This window comes from Acipenser ruthenus, chromosome 3, assembly GCF_902713425.1.
Source record: "Acipenser ruthenus chromosome 3, fAciRut3.2 maternal haplotype, whole genome shotgun sequence".
In the NCBI taxonomy this organism is placed as follows: Eukaryota; Metazoa; Chordata; class Actinopteri; order Acipenseriformes; family Acipenseridae; genus Acipenser; species Acipenser ruthenus.
In genome coordinates, this window is record NC_081191.1 from 54777047 (window position 1) to 54796070 (window position 19024).

The window sequence follows — 19024 nt, forward strand, 5'->3', positions numbered from 1 at the left end:
CAAGCCTACTTATAAGTGAGCTTCAAAAGCTGCCTTTTGTTTGGATAAAGATTACGTAATTAATTATTAGTTATTTGACATTTATATAATTATTAGTACACATTGCTACTGAGAGTTGATACTGTACCACTAACAACCATGAATGTAGCTAGCAAACTGCATTTTGGTTTGGTACTTGTCTTTATATTGAAATGTATGCATTTAAAGTCTGTACTGTGAGTTTATTTGTGCCGTCTTTTGCAGCTTGGATTGGAGGCTTTGTGTCGATCACAATTATAAGCCTGTTGTCGCTTCTGGGAGTGATTTTGATCCCTCTGATAAACCGGGTATTTTTCAAATTCCTTCTAAGTTTCTTGGTGGCGCTGGCAGTGGGAACTTTGAGTGGAGATGCTTTCCTGCATCTTATTCCTCATGTAAGTAAGATATAATTATTTGTTGTCTTATTTGTGTGTGATTTGTCCCAGTAGGCAAAATAATTAACTTTAAAATATCTAAAATAAAGAAAGAAAATGGTGAGCATTTACTGTACAGTATATCTTAAAGGAAGGTTTTATTGTCACCGAAATCTAAAACAAAATTGTTAATTTTAAAAGTTTTTTTTATTTTTATTTTGATCTATTCTCTATTTGGGTATGGAGGATAATTTGGCACAAATATAATTTGTGCCAAAATTAAATAAATAAATAAAAAATCAAAATAAACAAACCAATCAAAATACATTACACATAAAATATATATATATATATATATATATATATATATATATATATATATATATTTTTTTTTTTTTGGCACAATCTTTTCACTCCAGTATTTCTCATTAGCGTCAATCACACTGGAAGGGCAGGACAATACCGTTGGTGTGTTCGATTTACTAGCTCGTCTGACAGGTTTGAGTAAGCGTAGAATTGAGAAGAAGCAGTAGTAGTCGTAGTAATAATAATAATAATAATAATAATAATAATAATAATAATAATAATAATAATAATACTCAAAAATGGCTAAACCAATTCCACAACTGCTAAGAGAAGCTGGAGACCTGGAACGGGAACCCAGTGGAAGTACGTCTTCTAAGTCCTGCTCCTGTTTCCAGCAATAGTTTGTCATCCGTAATGCACTGAGGTCAAATTTAAATGAAAGTGGGGCTGGCTTAGCCGCCCGGGCATCGGTTCAAGGTCAGCCTTGGGAAGCTGAGGAAGTGCAGGCTCCAGTTTCTCTGTGGGCAGATAGAAGTGTTCAGGAAGATCTGCAGTCGTGTGTCAGAAATTAGAAAGTTTATGCCCGAATTTCTGACGATTTGAAGCAAATGGACATAAACCTCGGGTACACTTAACTCACACACATCAAGAAGCTGCTTGATGAGATTCTGGGATCAGTAAGCTACTAACAACCAAACGAGTAAGATGGGCCGAATGGCCTCCTCTCGTTTGTAAACTTTTTTATGTTCTAAAATTCTACCACATTTCTCATCCTTGACCTTTATTATATTACTATAAAGAAAAAAAAAAATGTGAAAAATAAAACCAATCTAAACTTATTTACAAAAATATTGTAAAACAAAATACAGCTGTACCATACATACAACTACGGCTCTCGTTGCGTTTTTTTTTTTTTTTTTAAGCACCCAAACAAATAACAACTAGAAAAAAACAACAACTATCCTTAAACGGGATATCTCTTGCAAATCATATTTTTAAAACCTTTTTTTTTTCCCCCCCTTCAACAGGAGTAATTGAAATATAATCAGTAAAATTTGTGGATTATAAAGAAATGCCTAAATATATCTACAAAATATAGCAATACCAGATACAGCTGTACCACTGCTCTATTAATTTTTGAACACCATTTGTTTGCGCACCTATTGGCAAACTGAGTTAATTAATAACAACTGTCTTTTATTGAGTGTGACGTCAGTAGCTCAGCTCAGCAGTGGAAAAACAACCCTGGCTCTCTTTAACTTGAGTTACATATATTCTCTCAACCACATGTTTAGGCCTACAGTGGTTGTTTTTATCAGATTGTGCTTTCATAGATGTAAAGTTGCACAATCAACACCATCGTGGAGAAATTACTACTGCTTCTCGATTCTATGCTAACTCAAACCTGACGGACCAGCTAGTAGATAATCGAACGCACCAACGGTATTGTCCCGCCCTTCAGGTGTGATTGACGCTAATGAGAAATACTACAGTGAAAAGATTGTTCCAAAATGAAAAACGAAATAAATATATTTTTCTATGTAATGTATTTCGATTTTTATTTATGTTTTTTTTTTTTTTTTTTTTTTTTTAATTTTGGCAAAAATTATCCTCCTTGTTTGGGAAGCTACAGACTTAATACCTGCAACCAGATTTAAGCCCATTCCTGCCAGCCTTACACTTATTAACACAGACAGGTCTTCCGCCCTGCCGCATACCTCCCCCTATGTGTGCAGCATAGTCTGGGCCACCAGGGGGAGCAGAGTAGTAGAGCAGGCAACTCACTCTGCCCGGGAGCTAAGCCCAGCGACCAGAGGTCCAGCCACAAATGCCGGCTGCCTGGGAGCACGGGCTGAGTGCTCTGACCCATAGGCACTGGGTTGGGACATAGGGGTGGTGGTCGGAGTTGTGGTGGTGGTCTCCTTGTCTCCTCTGTTTAACCCCTCTTGTGATCCGTTTAACCCACGTGGTTACCCCTGGGCTTCTGTGAGAAGGTGCCTGTTTAACGCTCTTTTTACCCCCTAAGCCTAAGTGACTTCCTTGAGCTTGGCCCCAATGTTGACAGCGGCGTGGGGCACTCCGGCAATGGTGCTGGCAGCAGTGGAGAACACTCCGGCAGTGGCGACATGGGGCACTCTGGCAGTGAGGGGAGCATAGCAAAAGCCACCCGCACATGGCTGGCCAGCGACAGTGTTTGGCCTTCCGAGTCTGGAGCCAGCGGAAGCCCCTCTCCCAATTGGCTCTGGAGACGGCAACGGCTTCTCCCCCTTTGGTATTGGAGATGGCAATGGCACTTCCCTCTGGCTCTGGAGACGGCAACGTCACCTCCCCCTGCTTGCCTCCGGTAGTGGCTGCCCCCACTTCTTCCTCTGGCTGGTCGTTCCTTCCTTCTCGGGCACTCGGGTGGGTAGCTCCTCCTGATGTTGGAGGGTGCAGCATAGCACTAAGTGCCCGAACTCCCCACAGGAGAGGCACCAACATTTGTCCTTGAGGAGGGCGTCTAATCCTCCGTCCCGTGGAGCTTGGAAGGCAGAGGGGCCTGTCTTTAGCTTTTGGATAGGCGGATGGTCTTGGGCTTTAAGGCAGAGCCACTCGTCCGGGGGACTCCATCTCAACCTCACGTACGTCATCATAAAGGGCAGCAGTGTGGAGTAGTGGTTAGGGCTCTGGACTCTTGACCAGAGGGTCGTGGGTTCAATCCCAGGTGGGAGACACTGCTGCTGTACCCTTGAGCAAGGTACTTTACCTAGATTGCTCCAGTAAAAACCCAACTGTGTAAATGGGGAATTGTATGTAAAAAAAAAATAATGTGGTATCTTGTAACAATTGTAAGTCGCCCTGGATAAGGGCGTCTGCTAAGAAATAAATAAATAAATAAAGCGGGGGTCTTCGTATGGACACTGCTTGGTGGTGCCCAAACTCCAGGCAAGCCCCGTAAATTTAACTGCAGTCCTGCTCAGGGTTTCTAGGGGCTCAAGATTACAGTTACTGTCAGGAATTAGAGACTCAGACAGAAGCTGCAGTCAAGTGCTGTTGTGCATGTTTATTAACACAAATAAAACAAACAAATAAACAGGACACGAGGGTCAAAGTAAAGATTCACACAAAACAATTCTAATTGGGGAATGGCCACACCTGTGATTGTTAGCAGGGATGGATTTAAGTCAAAACTACTCGGGACGGGGCACTATGTAATAAACAACCTTTGACCAAAAGGCCAACCAAATATTCCCAGAATCACAATAGGTTACTACCAAAGACCATTTAAATAATATTATAAAAAGTAGATGGCAGAACGGCAGATTGACAGCAAAAATAGGATTGCTAGGTGCAAACTTCTGTACCACACACAAGCATACGCAATACTGGATACTTGTTATAATAGTAATTTTATAAACACCAGTAAACCAGGTAAATACCACACAGTGAGCATAGAACCAAGCAAGAAAACAAATCAAACAATTGAGGCACAGATAAGGGCCAAGAGGAAAAGAAAATAATCTTTGCCAAATCACTTTTGCCTTCCACCCACATAACAGTAAGTAGATGCAATTAATATAAAAATAGCAAAACAAGCAATACAAAACAATGTCCCATTTATAATAGTCCCATCCAATAGAAAAAAAAAAAAACAACTGTAGTAGAAGTGCACAAAAAATATCCAAACGTATTTGTAATCCAAAAAACCCAGGAAAACCAAACCAAAAAACATCCCAGTAAACAAAACAATGTGGAAGATAAACAAGTCAGAAAAATAATAATAATCAGTTCGGTCTTACCGGTTGGTGTGGCTGTCCATAGGCGATCCAGTTGGCAAAAAAAAGAAAAATAACAGGTACTGTCCAACAGCAAAACATCCACAAGATGAAAACAATGGCTTTTTTTCCAGATAAACGGCAAGGTAAAAAAATAAGTGTCAGCCAATTTGCTAAATATAAGAAAAATGTTTTAAAACTGTACTAACAAAACAAAAGCTAGTCAAACATACTGAACTTTCTAACTTAATTCAGTTTTACATTAAAACACAGTCTGCTTAGCAAACCTGAACACTTTTCAAAAATCTCACAGCAAACCTTCAGCAGCCAACAACACAAAAGGAACTCCCAAACAGGAAAAGGTGCCGTCCCAAAGCGCATTAGTGCAGGGTTTAAAAAGGCCAAGGTCCTCCAACACATTTAAAGGGGCAACGATTCCTGAAACCAGCACATAAAAGGGAAACGGCAAACATGCATTGAAACTTCAGGTTTATTTTTTCATTCTTAGACACAAATTTTTAAATGCCTGGCCAGGCTAACAGTGGTGCACTCAATGGACCACTCAGTTAATATTTATTTTGTGTGACAGGTGTTACAACTAAAACGATACAAAACATCTTAAACTATACCACACGATTACTCAGTCTCTGTAGTCTATATGGTTTCTTTGTGAATGTGATTTTGTAAACCGTAAATGTGAATTTTATTTTAAAATAAAATATTCCAACAATAAACCCTTTGATGAAAAAGGATAAATATGTTTCTAGCATAAGGTGTAGGCTACAGGTAAACCTAGACCACAGTGTAGTTCACAAATAAATGGAACCTTTTTTGATGGTAGATTTCTTTGCCGTTTAACATGCACAGGCTGTAAAATGTGCTGACAAGACACTGTAAAACTGTTCTGGGCTTTCCTTTTCTCCATTAATGAAAAATGTAATTAACACAAATGTTTTCAATAAATTCTCAGTAGTCCAAAGATTAATACTGTGAATACAGCAAAAAGAATGAAGAAGTATTAGCTTCATGGTCCATAGGTCCTATGTCTATAGTAATATTAATCATAATGATAGTCTTGGGTAAATCCATTATATCTCCCTAATGTTCATCTACTCAATGTGTTACTAGGCTCTTCCTAAAGTTACAGGTGTAATGCCCCATACAGGATAAAATATAGTTATTTTAGAAGGTTGAAACTATACAAACCTAATGGGAATCCAACAATATCTTTACATACCCTATAAATCGCTATCTGTGTATCACAAAAACAAATTTGTTACATGCTATGGTTGTATTTTATTACTGCTTGCTTTTTCCACCTGCCTCTCCATGTTTTGATCTGTGAGTCAGTGCAAACCAGTGCATTCACAAGTTTTGTATGAGGAGAGCTCAGAGCAGAATCAGAAATAGTGTTGTACAGATGTAGTCAAGAAATCACCATACTGTACATCCTGGAACTAAGAGATGTTGAAATCTGTAGTACTGTTTTAGAATCCTATGTCGTTTTATAGTATCAATGTATTCTCATACTTCACTGTGTTATACTGAACTGTTTACCTCCTATCTACACTATTTATACTGTCATATGAATTAGCATTTTTGTTTCACTGTACTGTATATTTTAATAGCCATGTGCAGTGCATTCAGAGTGCATGGATGGACATGTGGGGATGCAGAGTGTATTGAGACTAAATTAACATGTACTTAGGAACTGTACAAGCTTCCACTAATGCTGTTTATATAAAAAAGAAGATATATCTTTGTCGATGTCTTTTGTGTCTTCTAGTGAAACAACATGTGTATTGTGTTTTGTCTCCAAGTTCAAGACTGATCATCATTTAACTCTGCTCTCATGCCACCAGGAATGAGATTCAACAGCTTGGCTATTTTTTTGGTTTATTTTCCACTTTCTGAAAAAAGCATGTGCACTAGGCATGTCAGTTTCCATTTAATTCACCCTAAACTTTAGGATTGCATTTTAACCTAGTACACATCTTTGTAACCAATCAGAAAAATGTTCCATTAGTGTGCTGTTACTTTTTTATGATGGTATATAACATTAATGTGTACATGAATACTCATGTGTAGGCAGATAACACTTTGAATACATTACCTTGCTCTGCACACTCACACTCACTGCTGTATAAACACTTTGCTAATATATACATTAGACTTGCATATTTGACACTGGTTAAACATTTAGGAAAAATTCTAAACATTAAGAACTTGGAAAACCTTTAAACTATAAACACCTCGAGTATGAACACATTTTTTTTTTTTTTGTATAACAGTCGCAAGGATCACATAATCACAACCACAGCGCTGACCCAGGGAATGACCGTGATCATCACCACCACCACCATGCTGAGGGAGGAGGAGAGGAGGGGGATCTCGACTCTGTGTGGAAAGGCCTAACTGCCCTTGGAGGGGTCTACTTCATGTTCCTAATAGAGCATTTCATCACATTAGGAAAGATGTATAAGGACAAGAAACAGAAGGTGAGAATTCATGTTAACACAAATGATGATAAATACCAGTAGTAATGGGAAATTACACTGGTTGAAAAGGCATCTGCATTTTTTGGAATGAAGAATTATAAATTGTTTTGTGAATGGAACCCAAAGTGATTTATGATTGAAACCTGGAATAATCTGCTATCAAACCTAAAGGCTTAAGCTACGTTTACCTTATGTTTTTATGTGTATACAATTGTTGGTACTCATTTTAGAATTCTCAATCTTCCTTGCTCTAATTATTTGTGTATGGTTATTACTAATCACTTTATATATTGTGACAAAGTGTCTTGTTTATCACCGTTTAGCAGGGGGAATACCGCAGTCTTCTAGTAATAAGTATAATACTCAGACAACAGAGTGGAGTTCAAAAACAGGGCAGTGCCTGTATGTTTATTTATGTACATTGTATCCTTGTTCAGAAGACTCGAGTTGAATTCTTAAAATCAAAGGATTCACAAAATAAACCAAACAAAATCCTAACTCCCTCCCGGAGTACCAACTAAACACAAAACTGCTAACTAATAACCAGGCAGCTAAGCCAATGGCCATTCAAGTTGATCTTTCACTCGGTCTTTCCACCACACTCCCTGGCCTTAGCCCAACACAGACAGTTAGGGTCTTTTAAATACACATGCCGATAAAACACAGGTGTCTTGGATTCCCTGGAACCCGCAAAGCCTACTGGGAAGTGTGGTTTTTACCCTACCCTTAAGGCTGTTGGACTACTTTCTACCCCGTGGTTATAGAGGGTATAGTCCTATATATCTCCACTCCATAACTCTACCCCACACTTTACCACAATATATATATATATTATAGATTATAGATTTTCATGTTCGGATATTCGCTCATAATTGAAATATTCGTTTGTTTTTTTTAAAAAAGTAATAAAAGCTATTATATTGCTGTGAACGCAGCAGCAGTTGCAGACTCTTGCTGTAATGTAAATTTCTGTATACAAATGTACTTTGGGATGACCGGCACACCAGAAAGGCATCAAATGTACAACATGTTTTATCAGAATAATATGTAAACAAACAAACCAAAATGTAAAATAACTGCAAACTGAACCACAGCAGAAGCAACAGATGCACAGAAAGAGACTTTCAACTTCAAACGTTATTTTTTTAAAGGTATGTAAAACATGCAGTTTGTAAAATGAAAATGTTTGTTTATAGTTGAGTATGCTGTGAAGCATACCTATACTTACTGTCACTTACCTGTACTTAACTATACTTGGAGGTTACTGTTTCGGTGCAGGCTACTGCTGGTCTTGTGCTCATACTGACTAGTAGTTTAGCCAGTGGATGACTTGCATGTGGGCATCTCTGCTAACGTGCCACTTGCAGTAACTGTGATTTATCAACCCCAATCTGGCTTCCGAGTTCAAGTTTACTGCGTCGGTACGGAGAGCATAAGAAAGTTTACAAACGAGAGGAGGCTATTCGGCCTATCTTGCTCGTTTGGTTGTTAGTGGCTTATTGATCCCAAAATCTCATCAAGCAGCTTCTTGAAGGATCCCAGGGTGTCAGCTTCAACAACATTACAGGGGAGTTGGTTCCAAACCCTCACAATTCTCTGTGTAAAAAAGTGCCTCCTATTTTCTGTTCTGAATGCCTCTTTATCTAATCTCCATTTGTGACCCCTGGTCCTTGTTTCTTTTTTCAGGTCAAAAAAGTCCCCTGGGTCGACATTGTCTATACCTTTTAGGATTTTGAATGCTTGAATCAGATCACCGCATAGTCGTCTTTGTTCAAGACTGAACAGATTCAATTCTTTTAGCCTGTCTGCATACGACATGCCTTTTAAACCCGGGATAATTCTGGTTGCTCTTCTTTGCACTCTTTCTAGAGCAGCAATATCCTTTTTGTAACAAGGTGACCAGAACTGAACACAATATTGTAAAGTTTTAACATTACTTCCCTTGATTTAAATTCAACACTTGTCACAGTATGTCTGAGCATCTTGTTGGTCTTTTCTATAGCTTCCCCACATTGTCTAGATGAAGACATTTCTGAGTCAACATAAACTCCTAGGTCTTTTTCATAGATTCCTTCTTCAATTTCAGTATCTCCCATATGATATTTATAATGCACATTTTTATTGCCTGTGTGCAGTACTTTACACTTTTCTCTATTAAATGTCATTTGCCATGTGTCTGCCCAGTTCTGAATGCTGTCTAGATCATTTTGAATGACCTTTGCTGCTGCAACAGTGTTTGCCACTCCTCCTATTTTTGTGTTGTCTGCAAATTTAATACTGTACCAGAATCTAAATTATTAGATTGATCCTACAGTACTGTCTTTAACCAAGCAGGCCTTGTTGACAGTCCAGTTGCTGTTTTAACAAGCTGAGGCAGCAATGGTACATTTCCTCTGTACATTGCTTGGTATTTGCAGGATGCCTGAGTTTATTCCTCTGATACATGCAAGGCCAGCCTGTCTGTCCCCAGCCTGCCTATCTAGTACCAAGCAGGTCGTATTGACAGTCCAGTTACTGTCTAGCTTGCTGAGGCAGCAACAGTACAGTTTTACTGTACATTGCTGGTTATTTGCATAATGCCAGGATTATTTTTTCGTCAAATCTAACCTGCCTGTCTAGTACCAGGCAGGCCTTGTTGACAGTCCAGTTACTCTCTTAATAGTACATTGGTACAGTTTTACTGTACATTGCAGTCCCCAGCCTGCCTATCTGGTAACAAGCAGGCCTTAGTGGCAGTCCAGTTACTGTCTAGCACGCTGAGGCAGCATACCTAACTTTTTACTTGCATTGCTTGTTATTTGCATAGTGCCAGGTTTTTATCCCGGTGATACATGCAAAGCCAACCTGCCTGTCAAGTAACAGACAGGCTTGGCTGACAGTCCAGTTACTGTTTTTAACAAACTGAGCTAGTAACTGTACATTTCTTCTGTGCAATGCTTGCTATTTGCATTATGCCTGGGTTTTATCCAAGTGACATGCAAACCAGCCTGCCCGTCTAGTAACAAACTGCTTTCTGCGCTTCTCCAAGGCACCCTGCAGTTCCTGTCTGAGAACATGGAGCCAGATGGCGCATCCCCTGCGGTTAAGCTGTCCCTGTACGGCGGTCTTGGAGTGTCCGACCTGTTGCATTACTGTACAGCGGCATTACTGCTTGGGCAGACGCCCCCTTGTGGGCAACGATAGTGCTGTATACTACTCTACCAACAGTGCTACGGTTCTGACCTGCTACAGAGTTTTATAATCCCCAATCTGGGCTGCCTGTACCAAGCAGACCTTGTTGACAGTCCAGTTACTGTTTGTAGCAAGCTGAGGCAGCAATGTACATTGCTTGCTATTTGCGTAATACATGGGTTTTATCCCTGTGACACACGCCAAACCAGCCTGCCTGTGGACAAGAAGGTGCTCTTACTGCCTGAGGCAGCAGCATGCAAAGCAGGCACTGGAAAACCGCTTCTGCAAGTTTGTGTGCATTCTCCAAGCGTACATTGGAGAAATTGTTCTCCTGCAGCTCCCCTGTACAGCGCTGTTCCCCATCATCCTCTCCTAGAGAGGTGGCTGCCAAGTGAGACCCACGCACCTGGGAATAGATAAGTTCTGGGCAGCAGTTTTCCCCCACAGGCACGCGTGCCTTATGGTGACAAAGTTGCTCCATTCCTTTTGGTTCTGGCCACTACTGACCGGTGTTCCCTTCGTAGTATGGTACCAAGCAGGCCTTATTGACAATCCTGTTACTGTCTTTATCAGTTGAGATAGCAACTGTATATTCTTCTGTACTTTTGCTTGCTATTGCATATGCCTCGGTTTTATCCCTGTGCCAGCAGCTTAAGGGACCAGCACAGCCAACTGAGGCAAGAGCCTCAGGCCAAGCCACAGGGTGAGCAGCGACCCTGGGCGTTTGCTACCACAGGTCCAGGGCCCCTTCTCAGGGAGCCATCTGGAGTATTGGCGTCAGTGCACCACAGACATCTGGGTGTTTAGTACTGCCCAGACCAGCTACTCACTACAGTTAAAGCATGGTCCCCCTCCCTCTCGGGGCGTGACTGTAGCATCAGTCACTGACCCACGGGACACCGCTGTGGTGTCTCAGGAGGTAGCAGCTCTGCTGCAAAAACGGACTACTCCTATGGTATACCCCCTCCAATTGGAGGACAGGTTCTACTCCATGCCGAAGTGGGATGGTGGCCTCAGGCAGGTCAGCCTGTTCTGAGACAAAGGATGTCAGGCCAGGCAATTGGTCCACAAAGTAGACCGCTAAGATCTTGATAAATCTCATAGGACCAGGCAAGGGTGCTATTGTTAGCTCCTTACTGGCCAGGAGTGTCGTTTTCCAGTTCTGATGTAGCTACTGAGCAGCCAGCCGTGGAGCCTTCCCGAACGTCGCAACCTGCTCAGTCAGGCGCAGGGCACCTTACGGCACCACAACCCATCGAGCCTGGGTCTGGACCCTGAACGGCTGCATTTGAGCCATTTAGGGTTATCAAACAGGGTGATTGACACCCTACACAATGCAAGGGGAGCCTCTACTCGTTCCCAGTATGGTTACAAGTGGGGTGTGTTTCAGACGTGGTGTTTGGCTCGTGGGTTCGAACCCACAATGTACCCTGTGGCAGTTATACTGCAATTTTTACAGGAATTTTTTGATGAGAAATCCCCCTCTACTCTAAAGGTCTGTTTGGCAGCCATTTCGGTGTGCCATGTAAAAATCGATTGTCTCCCAGGAGCTCATTTCCGGTGAAGGACTTAGTTCCTCGTTGGAGGTTAAATGTAGTACTTTATGTACTGACAAAACCTCCATTTCAGCCCATGCATTCAGCTGGGCTGAAATGTTTGTCTTTCAGGACAGCTTTCTTGTTTGCAATTACCTCCGCTAAGCGAGTGAGTGAAATGCAGGCATTCTCTTTATTAACCCTTTGCGGTCCATTTATTAATTGCGCGTCAGGCACGCCAGGTCTAATTAATTTTCACACGCGCTGTTAATTTTAGACGCGCTGTTTAAAAGTATTTTTTTTCACAGTCAAATGGGTTTAAATGGCCCTGCATATCAACAAAGCACTCACTAGGCATCTCCAGCCCAGCCACGCCCTTTCGTTTGCTATAGCGTTCACCTATGTAAGAAATAAATAATAATAATAGTCGTACATACCGATCGATCATCTCCGGATCACTCGTTTTGTCACCAAACTCCTCAATAATGCGATCCAAGTCATTATTTTATTACTATAACATCTCAAAAAAGCTCTGCAAATGTCCGTGTTTTCTGTGCGCTGATTCAGTCAGCCAACTTGTTTACTTACGACCGCCCCGTTATCTGATACCTGATACCAGGTATGACTATTCATGAGATACGCCTTTTTTTTTTTTTTTTTTTTTTTTTTTTTTCCCGACTTGTCTCGGCTCCTGTCGCAATTGAATGGTTTTTTCGGCTTTTTCCGGAGAAAAAACGACTAAACACCCGATTATTGCGTTGCTATAATGATGTCGGACCCAGTCCGACAAAGGACCTGTGAGGAATAATTGCAATGTCGGACCCAGTCTGACAATGGACCGCAAAGGGTTAAATGTCTGTAATTTTTTTTCAGAGGCCAGAACGAAGTTCACCCTTCTGTTTGTACCACAAAGCAGTTTTTGGCTAGCTTTTTAGCTCAGTGTTGTATACCATGTCCTTGCGACCGATTGGGTATACTCACAGAACATTAGAGGCGAGTGCATATTAATGTTTTTATTCCAGCTTGCTGGTATATTGATTATAGGCACACGGTGGCTTCGGCTTAGCTTTGTAGCTTATTGAGGTATGCTCCATGTCTTTGTGACGGCTTGGGTATACACACCCATTTTGTAATAGTTAATATTCCCTACTTGAAAGGGAACGTTAGTTTTTTTTCATAACCCTCTTTCCCTGAAATAGGCGTTCATGGTCACAATCTTTTAAGAAAATGGCAATGCTGGCAGGGCGCGCTGCTGTTTTATGGTTGCGCGGCAGAGCCTCAGCAGCGCCACTCTGCTCTAGCAAAAGTCTGTGGTATAGAATTTTCAGTTTGGATGTCTTAAAGGGAAACACCCATTTTGTAATGGTTAATATTCCTATTTCAGGGAGTCAGATGCTGCCATCTATGGGAAATCATTACTTATATTGATATATGTCTTCTACAGCATTATCTATGTGAGGAATGAAATGATTAGTCCAATAAAGGGAAGCAAGTTAAAGGTAAGGCACAATACTTACCCCCCCTTGATGAAGATGCCTTTAATGATTACGTTTTGTACATCAACAGAATCAGAAGAAATTGGATCACATTGAAGAGAGTCTTGATGTTGATGACAAGCAGCCCTCTAAAGAAGAGAGTCAAAATATAAAACAAAACGATGGTAAAAAAAATGCTTGAATTAATTCCTAGTAATTAATCAATAAAGTGTATATATAATCAGCCAGCAAAACAGCAAATGAAAAGGTAAAAGGAAACTGACATTTTAGAAGAGACAAAGTCATATTTAGTGAAACATTGCCTAGTGGTAGATGACAATATTTACAGTAGCTGTACTTGCCAGTGCTGTACACATTCATGGCTCCAGATAATGCACTTGTTGCTTTTCAGTGGCTATTAACTTCAATATAACAACAAAAACAATGCATTTGCAGGACTTCTTAAAAATTATTAAAGCCTCTATATTACTCCCAGAATATTGTATTGTGCTTGCAACGAAGAAGGGCAGTGTTTTGCCAAAGCTATGCATTATTGAGGCATGTTGTTCCACTCCTCAATGTCTACAAATGTTATGCTATGTCTATTTATTTAGGAACTGTCTGTATGTGGCAGCTGTCCTCAAGGTTATAGGACAGACCTACCAATTGGGGCCTAACATGCTACAACATATATTGTACTATTTTGTTGTGGAATCTTACTGACAAACAAAGTGTAATAATCTTCTATACCATCTTGGCAACATACAGTATACTTAATAACCCAGCTCTGCAGACAATATCCAGAGGTTTATGTATTCACCCATGTAAGCTGATTTAACTTGCTCGGGTCAAGATGTTTACTGTACATGCAGTATGTCTTAAATGGGTACTTGATATTTGGTAGTGCATGAGTGTTTGTTTTATTGCAATGTATACAAAGTCTTGGAAAATGTGCTTAAGTGGCCAGAATGAATGAGACCTCTGTCCTGAATTCTGCTCTCTTTTTAGATCTAGAGGGTAAAACAGAGAGCAATATGAAGGACCAGTCCCAATTCGCCCCTCAGCAGCCACCAGATACCCCAGAAGAGGAGGAGGTGATGCTGGCCCCTGCGCTATCCCAGGACGGCTATAACGAGTACACAGCCCAAGGCTGTGAGAACAAGTGCCACTCTCACTTCCACGACACCATTGGCCAGGCAGACGATCTGCATCATCACCACCACGATTATCACCACATCCTGCACCACCACCATTCCCAAAACCACCACCCCCACAGCCACAGCCACCACTACTCCCGGGAGCAGTTCAAAGGGGCAGGCATAGCCACCCTGGCCTGGATGGTGATCATGGGGGATGGGCTTCACAATTTCAGTGACGGCCTGGCCATAGGTAACCTTTCCAAACTGCCTTTTCCAATCCTTTGTAACAAGAGATAAATTAATCTACTTTCTTATCTAGTTATTGATAACTGTATTTCATGAAATAGTGTGGTGCCAATTAGGGCTATACAGATTTTCAAACATTTAAAAGGTAAACTAAAGTAGAAATCTCCCAACTGCGTATTACTATTTTATTACACATTTAGCTGAAAAAGATCTTGCATTGATATTTGTATTTTCCCTACAACTTTCAACATTTATCATGTGCAGTACCAATAATACAATGCATCAGAGTTATGTCAAATCTAAGTACCTTAGTTGTTTATTTCAAGTTTTGTTCAAAGGGTGCTATGACACTTTTTTTGAAATGTAAATGTCTGTGGATTTTCTCCAGCATGTCTAAAGGGGGTAATTTGGGGTGTTGAATCTTTCAATATTATTCCAATTGCAGGGGCTGCTTTCACAGAAGGGATATCAAGTGGACTGAGCACTTCTGTTGCTGTTTTCTGTCATGAGTTGCCTCATGAGCTGGGTAAGGCCATCCTTGATACTCCTAATATAATAGTATAGAAATGTACTGTCAATAGATTAGGTTGCAATGTTTTTTCACATTGACCCTCAAAAATAAACCAGTGGTAGGTGCTGGTAATTGGAAGTAGCAATAGGAAAATAGACATACTATTCTCCCCCTTTACTAGAGTACCCCACAGGTCTAAACGTATTGAAGAATATCAGTCAACTGCTTTAATATGGTCCTAACAAATCAAAGGCTGCAGGATCATCATATTTAAGGTTTAGTGGCTCACGTACATTCTCATTATATTTAGACCGAGCAGAGTTGCAAAAAAAATGTCTGCAAATCAAAACGGTGATTTGGACAGCTTTCGGAGAGCAGTCCCCTTCTTGAAAGTGAGGGTGTTGTCATATTGAAATTGGGGCCATTCAGATGCATTCCATTCTAAAGATTGCATTAAGAATCATTCAGTGTCAACAGAAAGGGGTAGGGTGTCGAAGTCAAATTAAAAAACGGTGGCTCGGTTCAGTTATAGAGAGTAGCATGTGCCACTGACAGAGATTTAGTAGTGAGCCATTTAAAATGTAGCAGGGAAACTATATGGTTCATTTTACATAATAATAATAATAATAATAAGAAGTAGTAGTGGTGAGCAACGATATGAAAAAGTTATATCGATATTGTGCATGTATTTCAATATCTATTAATATCGAAGTCTTTGAAAACACAGAAATATAATCACACAATTGCAATATCAAATATATACATTCAATTATAAATATTAACATAACATAGACGTTAACAGATATTTATTTACATATGAAAAGCACTAACTTTAACTTAGTGGTGCTTTGCTTCGTAATATCCATGGAGAAACACAAGGTCTTGTTATCTTTTACGATTCCATCATCATCCACCTCAAACCCATAATATTTCTACACTTCACTGCGTACAGACTTCGGGGCTGTTCATTTTCTAGTAATTCTGGAAGTAATTGAATCTTCAGCTGCATTGCGTATAAATGCTGACTCACGACATCTCTAAAAGTATTAAGTATGGTGTCATGCCGAATTTTGCATTATTTTGAAATGTGTCTAAAAAGTACATTTTGCTTATACTACCGAAACTTCACGGTGATGAATAAATGAATAACAGCATTAGTAAACACACAGACGCTGACGCATGCGCATATCTCCAAATAAGGCAGAGTGCAAAATTCAGCATGACAGCGTCAACACTTTACGGATGGTCAATTGAACTAAAACTTAATGCAAATGGTACCTAAACGCAAATCAATGGAATAAAATGGTTACATAATACTTGTGTGTGGTTGTTTCTTAATATAAAATAAACTTGATTTTACTGCATTTGTATTTTGGCTGAGCAATAAAAAGTATGTCTCTGCGAGCTTTCTGTAGGAGAATTCTTTTAACTCCCACGATATCGCGATATGGAAATTATTGTTATCGATATGATATCAAAATATTTATGCTGGTGCACATCACGAATAAGAAGTATGTTAGTAACATACATCCCCCACCGTGGCTGTGAATTCATATTTAGAGCCATCACTATGATGAAAATGTTGATGACCATGACTTATCAACAGTATAGAATAAGAATCATGAAATGTGTAATCACAGTTTGATAGCCATTATCCAGATTTCCTGTATGCAAAAATGTAAATGTGACAGTCTCTGTACGTCATCTGCTAAATAAACAAATAATAATAGACGGATGGATGAACAGACAGGCAGACCCCCCCACCCCACGATAACCACAGAATCGGATACTCTCAGTAACATATGCTAAATAATGTTAATACCAAGCTAAGTACAGAAGCACGACCATCTCCACTATATCTCCTTCTCAGCGGTACAATGTGAAAATAATAATAATAAAAAATGTTTAATTAAAACTATATGATTTTAGCACATTTTCTTTTTTTTACTGTAGCTTACTTAGTACTCAATTAACAAAACAGAACACAAACTTTACAGAAATAATATTTTTTTAAATTTACATAGAAACTTTGACAGTGTTTACTGCAGTTTTTTTTAATTTAATTTCTTTTTTTTGGTAGTCTTTTCCTTCCGTTTTTGATATCCAGATTTTTTTATTTTTTTTTATTTGGCATTTACAGAGGTTCGGCAGGTTTCATTTTGGATAGTTTAAAGTCGTATAATTATAACAGGCGTTCAGGCTTTATGATAATAATAAATTATGATAGTGAGGCTCGACAAAATGCTTGTCAAGTGAAAGTCTTGATTGTTGGTAAGTAAATGTGCCAATTATAGGATGTCTTTAATTGGCACATTTGTATAATGTATGTCAAGCTCAGCCAATAGCTTTCGGCTTTACAAAGCCCTGGGGAGGACAGAAGCCAATAGGGAGTGAGAAGAGGCGGGACTAAAGTAACAGGATGCAAGCAGGAAAAGAGAAAAAAAGGGTGGGGGAGATCTGAAAAGTTTCACTACACTGCACGCATACAGTTTAGTTTAGTTGAGTGAAAACGAAACATTTCTATTCCTAAAGGCTGCTTGAGTAGGATCGCTGGCACAGAAATAATGCATTTTGCTCATATTTCCAATTTTATTTCTGTATATGTGTGGGCCCCCCTCTGACATCAGGGCCCCGGGTGCTGACGCCGGCCTTGGCTATTATTTCACTATTTGCTTAGTTGTGTGACGTGATAGATCTTATAAGCTAAGCACTTTTCCTGACAAGTTCCCAAAACACTAAACACTTGAACATGATTATTAGTAAAACGTACCTTTCTCTTTTGCTTTCTGTAACACAATGTACACAACAGCTGCTATCGTTAATTTAAAATTTCAACAAATACAAATTGTGTTAAGCAGAACAATTTTAAAACATAGTAGTATTGCAGCTTTTGGCAAGAAAAAAGAGAATATTTCATTCAACAACGTTACATTGTCAGGCTAGTCACTGCACTTTCGATGTCCCGAAGCATGAACACTTTTAACTTCTCACAGAAACTGCCGTTTGGGGGCCCCCCTGGTGAGCTTTTAAATTGAAACAACATGCTGTGCAACTCTGCTGCCAGATTTTGTCAACCTGCAACTGCATTTTTCAATGCCTGTTGGGTCTTGGACCCAAATCAAGCAAACTATCTCGGCATAGCTGAGAAAAGTGTTTGAGGCCATTCTGCTGTTTGAAGACAACTGTGTAGCATAGCGTGAATACCGTGCTTACTACAAAATTGTCAGTGAAATTAAATGTGATGTTTACCAGTTCTGGAAAAACAAGGAAACGAGATTCACAACTCTTGTTGTAATTTTCTGCATACAAAAAAGGATGACCGGCACTCCAGAAAGGCATCAAATGTACAACATGTTGTATCAGAATAATATGTAAACACACAAACCAACTGCAAACTGTACCACAGCATAAATAAGTCTTTTTGAACTTCAAACGTTATTTTTTTAAAGGTATGTAAAACCTACAGTAGAAACTGTGTTTACCTGTGAAAGTAAAGCCATTATAAAATATATATATATGTTGTTGCTGATGTTATTATTATTTCAGGGGATTTTGCTGTACTCCTTAAAGCTGGCATGACGGTAAAGCAGGCCATTCTGTACAACATGCTTTCAGCAATGATGGCATACCTGGGCATGATAACTGGGATACTCATCGGCCATTATGCTGAAAATATATCTATGTGGATATTTGCCTTAACAGCTGGGTTGTTTATGTATGTTGCTCTGGTGGATATGGTAAGTACATATTTATCTGACAAAACAGTTTTCTACATGACTTACCCCAGAACAGCCCAATGAGTGGGAGCAGATGCAATTTGAAAAACATGTCACCACCTTATATTATGTACTATATATAATAACTTCCAATTAATTTTAATGTAAGCTTTTGTGTCCCACAATCATGTCCATTGTCTCACTAAAATTATAATTCAGTGGTGTCTGTTAACATTCTTCCATAGTTTGGCCTTTTTTGTACATGGTAAACATTTCAGTT

At 39.7% G+C, this 19024-nt stretch overlaps 1 protein-coding gene across 1 annotated transcript in view; it reads left to right on the forward strand.

The window, feature by feature from the left end:
* slc39a6 (solute carrier family 39 member 6) overlaps window positions 1-19024 on the forward strand; it is a 62017-nt gene that overhangs the window by 39188 nt on the left and 3805 nt on the right. Inside the window, exons 5-10 of the mRNA XM_033992806.3 lie at window positions 244-413; window positions 6745-6951; window positions 13224-13317; window positions 14141-14521; window positions 14963-15043; window positions 18575-18765. Of these exons, the coding sequence (XP_033848697.3) occupies window positions 244-413; window positions 6745-6951; window positions 13224-13317; window positions 14141-14521; window positions 14963-15043; window positions 18575-18765 (1124 nt within the window). The remainder of the gene's footprint in view (window positions 1-243; window positions 414-6744; window positions 6952-13223; window positions 13318-14140; window positions 14522-14962; window positions 15044-18574; window positions 18766-19024) is intronic.